The 9,096-nt window shown below is 34.2% G+C and overlaps 1 protein-coding gene across 1 annotated transcript; it reads left to right on the plus strand.

Annotated features, from left to right (window-relative positions):
• On the plus strand, nt 1–3,541 carry LOC105157985 (protein CANDIDATE G PROTEIN-COUPLED RECEPTOR 2). The gene is made up of 6 exons (XM_011074565.3): nt 1–449; nt 891–1,082; nt 2,655–2,814; nt 2,919–3,021; nt 3,122–3,203; nt 3,283–3,541. The coding sequence occupies exons 1-6, from the start codon at nt 156–158 to the stop codon at nt 3,358–3,360; spliced, it is 909 nt and encodes a 302-aa protein (XP_011072867.1). The 5' UTR covers nt 1–155; the 3' UTR covers nt 3,361–3,541.
• Nucleotides 3,542–9,096: the final 5,555 nt, after the last annotated feature.

The raw sequence follows: 9,096 nt of genomic DNA on the forward strand, positions 1-9,096 counted from the left end.
GCATTTTACAATACAATCCCAGAAAATTGAGAAATTGCACAAAGACCAACCCCAATTCATCTCTCTTTTCTTCTCTACACGTGCAATCGGTTCATCAATTTTACTCAACGATCGATGTCGAGTTTGATTTGATTCTCCTTTGATTGTCAATCGGAATGTCGAACCCTGATAATATTACCTTACCGCTCGTTTCGGCGCAAAGCACACCTATGGATCGGACCAAAATGGAAGGGATTCCGGAATGGTACAGCTCCGGGAGCGGCGGCTGCAGCGGGTTCTGGCGCCAGACAGCTCTGGTTGTACCTTCTGTTTTGTTGGTGTTGTACCTAGGGTTTCAGGCCAGGCGGAATGTGAGGAAGCTCAGCCACCGGAAGTCTTACGTGATGATTGCGTACTACGCTCTTCTATGGTTCACCACTCTTCTCAATTTGGCTTGGGCAATTCTTCAGGTGCAGTTTTCCGGATTCTTAGGTTACTTTAGGGAAGTTTGCTGGGATTTACTGTGTTTTGATGTCAAATTATATGATTTAGAAACCTGTCGAGCTAATGTTTTTTGACATTTTGTGGTCTGGTTATACGAATTCAGCTTTATTTTTTATTGCATTAAATATGATTTTGGTTGTTTTACTTGGACTGCATTCATAACAATGACAAAGTAATAATGATTGATTATGACAATTTAAATTTAGTTTTGCTAACTAGACGATTGATTTTAGTGTCAAGAGTAGTCTAATGAGTTTTTTTGCACAAATCTTAAATATCTCGAGATCAGGAAGTATTTTAAAGAAGTTAATATCTTGTCTAATGCATCTGAAATGATTGATATCATTATATTGGAGATTCTAATCATATAATTTCGCTGATATTGACTTGTTTCTATTACGAAACAGGCGTGGCAGTGTGCTCCTGGGAAGCCAATTGCTTGGAACCTGTTGTCATTATTCACAGAATGTGGATTGCTAACTTTAGAAATCAGCATACTAGCCTTCCTGCTCCAGGAAAATTATGCTAGTGGATTGGAAGCTCTAGCACACACTTTCATGGTTTCAGGGTCATTTGTTGCTATTGATATGCTTATTCAGGTAATGTCTTTTTACTTCTCTTAGGGTAAATACACTAACATATCAATATATAAAACTTCTAGACTCTCTCTGCTTCAGATGAAGTTTTACAATGTGTTTCATTTTTTATGCTCTTGTATTTCATGCCTCTTAGAATGAGTTCCTGACCATCATTGCAGCAATATACTAGCTTACAACATTAGAGTAGGCATGTCTTTGCTCATTGTAGGTTTCTTCAATTTTTGTAAAGGGTGCTTACTCTACTTGAGAGTGACATTCACATTTGAAACATCTTTTACAGTGATAGAACCAGAAGTTCTCAAGATAAGATGATGGAGAGAAAGAAATGCCTTTCCATCCTTACTGCGCATATTACATTGAGCGAAATTCTTCGCTACATTCCATAACTATTAGGACCCTATTGATTTGCAGAATGCAAATGAATAATCATTGAACCTAGTACTTCATCCAGTGTAAACTAGTGTTTCAACCTTTCTATTCTTTTGCATGGTTGCCAGCATGAAAGCAATGATTAATATTGCAACTCAGGTCACTGAAACCTAATTCCAAGCATGGAATGCTGTCGTTTTGCATTGCTTGTGAATGGGCTCCAATAAGTTCACGTCACCAGTTGTTCCCCATTCCATCCCATCATATTTCATAACCAAAACATCTTCCTCCATGTGTTAAAAGTATATTTTTTGTGCTCTTTAATTTGTAACATGCTATTTCTACTGTGGTTTATACTGTCAATCGATCTCTTCAATGTAGCCAGTCAACTTTCATAACCCTGTACTTTTCCTGTGGCGTTGCTTGTCACAATGTTGTTGGACTTCCATCCAATTTTTAGAAAATTAGTTATCTAAATAACAATTCCTTTCTTCGCCCATGTAAACTTTCTTTAACATTTCCTAGGTTTCCTTCTATCAACTTGTCCATTTGAAGTTATGCTACCGGCTGGAGCCCATCAGTTATTAACAAGAATGGTACTGCATATAAATTCAATAAATAATTCAGTGAAATACTCAGACTTATTGACATCTTATCAATATGGTATCAGCTTCATACAAAGTAAGGTCCTGCGATTGAATCTCACCAGCATCCATTTCTTGAGTTAGTATCGGAGAAACAGTATGACATGCAATTGAGGTGGCCTGCTGAAGACATTAACTAGTTATCTCCTAATAGCTGCAGTTTTATATGGTGGTTTTTCAGTGCATCTGCACCACAACTTTACAGAAGTTATTATCGCAGTGAGCAAAAATGATGAAGGGTGGAGAAAAGAATGTGAATATGACTTCAAACTGAGGATGAGTTATGAGACTATCTGAATAAAACCCACATGGACACAACATATCACAATGATGCAATAGTATCTTCTCCAATAACTCTCTGTTTAGTACCTCCTCCTCATCCAGGCTTGAAACGAGAAAATCCTACTCATTTTTGTTTAGTTTTAGGATTAAATATGGGATGATATAGAATTCATTTTCTGCATATCAATATCATTCTCTTTTCTTTCTTTTTCTTATTCTTGTGTTTTTTTCTTTTCCCTTGGTTGCTGAAAGGTAGTAATTATGTTTGTCCTGACAGTCAATTTTTGCATTTGGATTTGGGGTGCCTCTCTTCATTAATACCGATGCTACACATTGGGGAAAGTGGAGTGTATTGTTTGCTCATACGTTGGTGCTCACAGCAGTTTATAGCTACATATTATTTGTGCACTATTCAAAGTGGAAAGATAAGTTGCCACGTGAGTTTAAACTTCTCTACCATCAAGTTCTTTACTTCTCTCATTCTTCTTCCATTAGACTAACTTACTGTTCCTGGTCCAAAAATAAATTAATCAAAATGCAGCAAGGCCATCATTCTACAATTACGTGGTTGTCATGTTCATAGCAAATGTTCTGGGATTGTTTGCTACTGGACTTGCTGGCATTAGTTACAGTTTTGGCCTTTGGTATGTATTCTTTCTACAACCATACTTTATACAGATCCATCGTCTAATACTGTTAATCATGGCAGTTCAGCTCACGGAGTAGTTGTGGTCTTTCTGTCAGGTTGTACGACTTCATAGTCATCTGTCGTCACGCCCTTTACCTTCCCTTTCTGTATGTAACTTTTCTGGCCGACTTTTTCCAGGTAATTGTGTTTTGTTCTATAAGCAACTGAAAGCATGTTTTAGCTCTTCACAAATTAATTTTTTTTTACTGCACTCCAGGAGGAAGACTGGCTTTTGGACAATGCATATTATTCGGAGATGAAAGATGCGGGTTTTTTTGATACTGAATGGGATTAACATATGTACATTATTCATCAAATCGGAGTTTTTGGCTTTCGGATTAGGTTGTAAATTATAACTTTCCAGTACCTAGAAGTAGACTAACATGTAACATACGAGCGCTAACTGCAGTATTATTGTAAATTTCTGTAACATTTAAATGAATCTTGGATGTTACCTAGTGTTTTACATGTTGAAAGTGATATGTATCGTTCTCAGGGTTCATCACACAACGTGGGAGTGCACTGGCTTCTGGTTTCTGAGACACAGCCACGGGTACGAAGTGTTCTCATGAGAAATCGTTCCCATATGTCATATTATCTTTGCTGCAAGTTTTTGATTGTTAAATTAATAGTCAAACAATGGAACAATCAACTCTATTTACTTTAGTCCATGATGTCTTACTCAAATAATAAGACTAACTAATACTAGATATGCTAGAATGCTTTGGAGTGTTTGGGTTTTGATATGCGGATGGTCCCAGTCATCTTCCATGTCATGCAAGTTAATGCATGTCATCTCCCAGCTGTGGAACTTGGGGGTGGCAAACGAGTTGAGCCAGCTCGCCAGCTCGAGCTCGAGCTCAATCATCTCTGTTCATCACTCGCAAGCTTTTTTAATTTTAATTTTATTTTATTATATATATTTTTATTTTTAAAATTTCTATATATTTTTCATAATTAAAATTATTATTTAATATGACACATATAAATTTTATGTTATATTTTAATATATATTTGTATTGTGTTATACTTTTTTTAATTGATTGGTAATTCACTAATGATTGCTTTATCAATTTCTGAATTTTATATTTATATCAAGATGCATACTATGCATTCTGTAATTTATTTTATTACTTATAAATTTATGTCGAAATTGAGTGGTTCCTATGAATTAATCTAAAAATAATGATAATAATAGTAGAGATGTTGGCAAACCACACAATAATAGAAAATTGTAAGCTCTTGGTATGCATATACTATGAAAATCAAATGCATGTTTAATTAAATAATTGAAAGTTGTGCTGTATTAATTGTTAACATAGTGGATTTGTATTTTTGCATAAGGGATAGACATAGTGGATTTTTATTTTTGTGGTTGACGTAATTGATTAATACAACTTCAAAAAATCAAGTTTATATTGGGCATGAATTTCGATAAGATGGGAATTCAGATGTTGCCCCTCGACCAGCCACTAGTAGCTGACGCCTCAACTGAGGAGTCCACGCAGCAGCAAGACGAAGAAGCTACAGACCTTGAGCCAATCGACTAGCATTCCTCCCAGCCTTTAGATTAGAATTTTTTATGTTTTTGTTTTGAAATTTGAATGATGAACAATACATTGTATTTAAATTATTTTGACTAATTTTAATTTCTTTCATATGAAAAATATCGTCTTTTATTATATACAGTAAAATTTTGCTCAATAAAAAATATAAAAACAAAAATAGCATACCAATTCTTTTAAAAAATTAACTAAAACTAGGGACGAAATTTGAGACGACAGTCCATCCCAAATAATAATAATAAAAAAAACAGAAAGAAAGAAAACACGCTCCAAAGTCTGTCCCAACAACTGTTCAAAAATAATACGTCCGATTTAAAAGATACGTTTCAAACCTTTGGTAAGGCTTTCCCAAACTTTTATTTTAATTCTTCATCAAACGGACATTTTTTCGTCGCAATCCAACAATGAAATGCAACGACGAGTGATCTGTTCCAAATTCCGTCGCAATAAGTCATTTTTTTCTTGTAGTGAAACATCAATTATTTTGGACGATCGGACCAAGACGCAAGGTTTTTTCTCTAGTGAAATGGGTCGGACTTCAACACTTGGGCCCTTAAATGCTGTTTCTATTTCTAAAAGTCAAGAAATAGAACAGAGAAGGCTTGAAAAATTAAGGCGATTTCGATGTCGTTTTGGTTTGGAAGAATTTCTTTTTCCAGAGAAGAATGGTTTTGCAAATGGAAGAAGAGAAGACACGGGAGAGGAGAGAAGTAATCACTAGAAAAAAAATTAATAATTGGCTATAATATTAGTGACTGTAACTAAAAATTATGGTAAACGACTACTATTAACTATGATCAAATAAAATCGATTCAAAAACTAATTTTTCCAACCATGACAAAGTTAAGAGCCATGGCCAAAATATTTGATATGGCTAAAACCACCCTCGCAAAAATCAGAGTCAACAATCGTTGCGTGGCTATAATCAATAACTATTTGCTATGATTATTTGTTATTAATCATGACAATTAACCGTAATTACATGTTATAATCCTTCTAATGAATCTTCCAAACATTAAGGGGCAAACATGACTTTACCACCCTCAATATTTTATACACATATTTCAAAATATTTTTTATAAAAAAATAAATAAATTAATCAAGGATAGTATAGTAAATTCAAATCAAGGGATATTTATAATTTTTCAAACAATAATGGGGTATTTGTAGTTCAATTGAGCATGTTGTAATTTGCCCTTTACTTAATTTATTAAATTTTATTTTCTCTCTCTTTTCAACCTCCTATTCTCTTTGTCTCTCCCCTCAACTTTCACATTTTTTTTTTAATTTTTTCATTAATTTCTCATAATCTTTTTATTTATCCAATTAATATATTTTTACAATAATAATATTTTTCAAATTTTAAAGTAATAGTATGCCCATTTGAATATGTGATTTATACTAAAGCTCTATTTACAAAAAAATGATTGTGCCCAATCCATAATAATATTTTGTTCACTTAAAATAGGCAAGTCCAAAACTGTCACATTAAATCCCTCATATTACTACCCAAAATCAAGACTAAGCCACGATTGCTATCTAAATGACCCACTTGATTGGGATTAAAAATACGTTGCGCGTCTTATTCATAATGAAATGTCCAATTTATCCCTCAAGTACATTGATTTGATTAGTAGCTCTCTAATTTGGGTGCAATTTATGTTAAAACATATATTTATCACTATTTTAATCAAATAAAGTCTAATTACCCCTTTTGTAATACTAAGTGAACAAAAAGATAAATTTATTTTATTTACAAATTTCTTAAATTTTACCACATATTTACCCATTACACATTAATGCCATACAATAAGCTTGGCTTAAGTATATAAATATAGGGAAAAATGCAAGTAACTCTCTTGTGATATCATAAATGAGCAAATTATCCCTTATAAAAAAAATAAATAGCGATTTACCTCCCTAAATTTTTTAAAACACAATAATTTACTCCCCTGTGATTTTTAAAATGAAGCAATTTACCTCCCTATTTAAGAAGGTAAATTGCTTCATTTTAAAAAGTACAAGGAGGTAAATTGTTATATTTTTTTCACTGGAGATAATGTGCTCATTTTCAATATCACAGGGGTAAATTGCTATTCACCATTATACACACACATATATATATAGGCAAAATTGCAAAATTGGTACCGAAAATATGGGGGTGGCAGAATTGGGACCGTAGGTACAGGACTAGCAATTTTAGTCCTATAAGTATTGATTTTTTGGGCTTAGGGTTCCGACGCCCACTTGCGCAACTTAAACACGTAGGAGCTTGCGTGGCCAATAACGTGGCTTTAAGCGGGAAAAAGAGCTCCTCTTCCCTTGTTTTTCACCGTGTGTAAGAGCTCTCTCTTCTCTCTCATTTTTGCTGCTGCAAATGAAGTTGCAGATGAAGAAAAACGGAGAAAATGTCTTCTTTATCGTCGGGCAATTACTCTACCACTGTGGTAAACTGCTTTTGTGGCATTAGGGCTCCATTAAGAACCTCTTGGACCAATGACAATCCCAAAAGAAGGTTTTATTCTTGCGCAAATTATAAGGTAAGAATTGAAGTTTAAGTTTAAGTTTTGTAAATGTTGGCTTATTATTTGTTTAATTGCAGAGTGAAGGATGTTAATTTTTTACATGAGATGACCCACCTATGTGTGCTAGAGCTTTGTGTGTCATACCCGAGTTGCGTCGCAGGCTTCAAGCAATGGAAACCGAAGCAAAACAGCTAAAGAAGAAGGTATTTTGGCTTAAAGTTTGCTTGGTGGCGTCATGTTTTGTGTTGGTCGGTTTTTGGATGTAAACGGATGGTGGTCTTTGGATGAATTATTCGATGAATCGTTCCAGGTTGCTAGATCTGTAGGGACTTACATTATGTTGTTAGATATGGGTAAATATAAAATGGAGGAATTGTAATGGCATTTTGTGGCTTTGATAATGAAATTGAAAGCCTCAAATTTGAAGCTTTTGTGAATTGTGTTATGTTGTTAAAGAATTCTATCAATGAATTTTAAGAATGAAACTAAAAGCCTAAAATTGCAGTTGTTAATTAATTTAGTTATAGAATAAAAATAAAAATGAATTTTTAGTCATTTCTGCACCCTTTTCAGCCATTTATGTACCCTTTTCACCAATATAAGGAATTTTCAGCAATATTTCTGCACCCTTTTCAGCCTTTCTGCACCCTTTTCAGCCTTTCTGCACCCTTTTCAACAATATAAGAAATTTTACCAATATAACAAAAATGAAAACATTCATTTGTGCATCATTTTCATCATGTTAATAAGAAACATTCATTTCATAATAACATCAACAATTTACAACATTCTATCCACAATTTATAGCCTGTCTTTACAAAAAACATGAACATCCATTTACGACATTTCTTCAACAACAGCATATGCACAAAACCCCCTAATTCATAACATATGAAACCACAAAGGATTCCTTAAGTATCTTGAGATTACGAACAAAAAATGTTTCAATCAAAATAAAAAAGTTATTAAACAAAAGGTGAATTCCTCCCATCTTTCTTCTTGCCATTGTCTCTCTTGTCCTCCGAGTGTGATAACATATTGTTCAATGTACGCTGTCTACGCACACTTAAACCACAGATCGACAAACAACAAACAATCTTCATTGGAATCACAAAATTAAGAATAGTTTAATTCCTATGCAGTTCTTTTTTTCCCATGTAATCAATATAAAAATTTCAAATTCCTTCACATTGTATTCCAATTTCAGCAAAATTACGAATTTCTTATTCTAGTTGGGCCTGTATGCTCCTGATGCCCAAACACACACGCTGTATCAAGATAATAACAACACAACACAATGGGACCATAGTGTTGGAGATTTCGAAACAAAAACACAATGGACCACTTTTATTTTTTGGGACCACAAAAACCCCTAGATTTAACGCTAAAAATTAGATTTTCTGAAAACATAGTAAACTTACTATACAAAGGTGGAGGAAAATGGTTAAACTCAAGATCCCGAAGTGGCATTGCTTCAATCGGGTTTCTTCCTCCTCAATCGACGATCAGTTATTTGTGGGAGTTGAAAGAAGGATTTTTAGGGTTCTTTCGATTTGGGGATGAATTTTTACTATGTTTGTTTTAACAGCTTTTTTTTTAACTCCTCAGTTTTTTTACATTACCCACGTGTCAAGCCACGTGTGCTACTGACTGTGAATTTTCACCAAGTTGTCCTCTTTTTCCCGCCTAAAGCCACGTCATTCGCCACGCAAACTCCTACGTGTTTAAGTTGCGCACGTGAACATAGGAACCTTAAGCCCCAAATCTCTCCGCCGCGTTTTTGGGCAATTTTGGTCCCAAAAAATCAGTACTTACAGGACTAAAATTGTCAGTCATATACTTACAGTCTCAATTCTGCCACCCCTATACTTACGGGATTAATTTTGCAATTTTGTCTATATTATATATATATATATAAACCCACCCGACCAGTCACCTTCG

The sequence above is a fragment of the Sesamum indicum genome, linkage group LG3, assembly GCF_026168435.1.
Source record: "Sesamum indicum cultivar Baizhima isolate 11 linkage group LG3, ASM2616843v1, whole genome shotgun sequence".
NCBI classification, from domain to species: Eukaryota; Viridiplantae; Streptophyta; class Magnoliopsida; order Lamiales; family Pedaliaceae; genus Sesamum; species Sesamum indicum.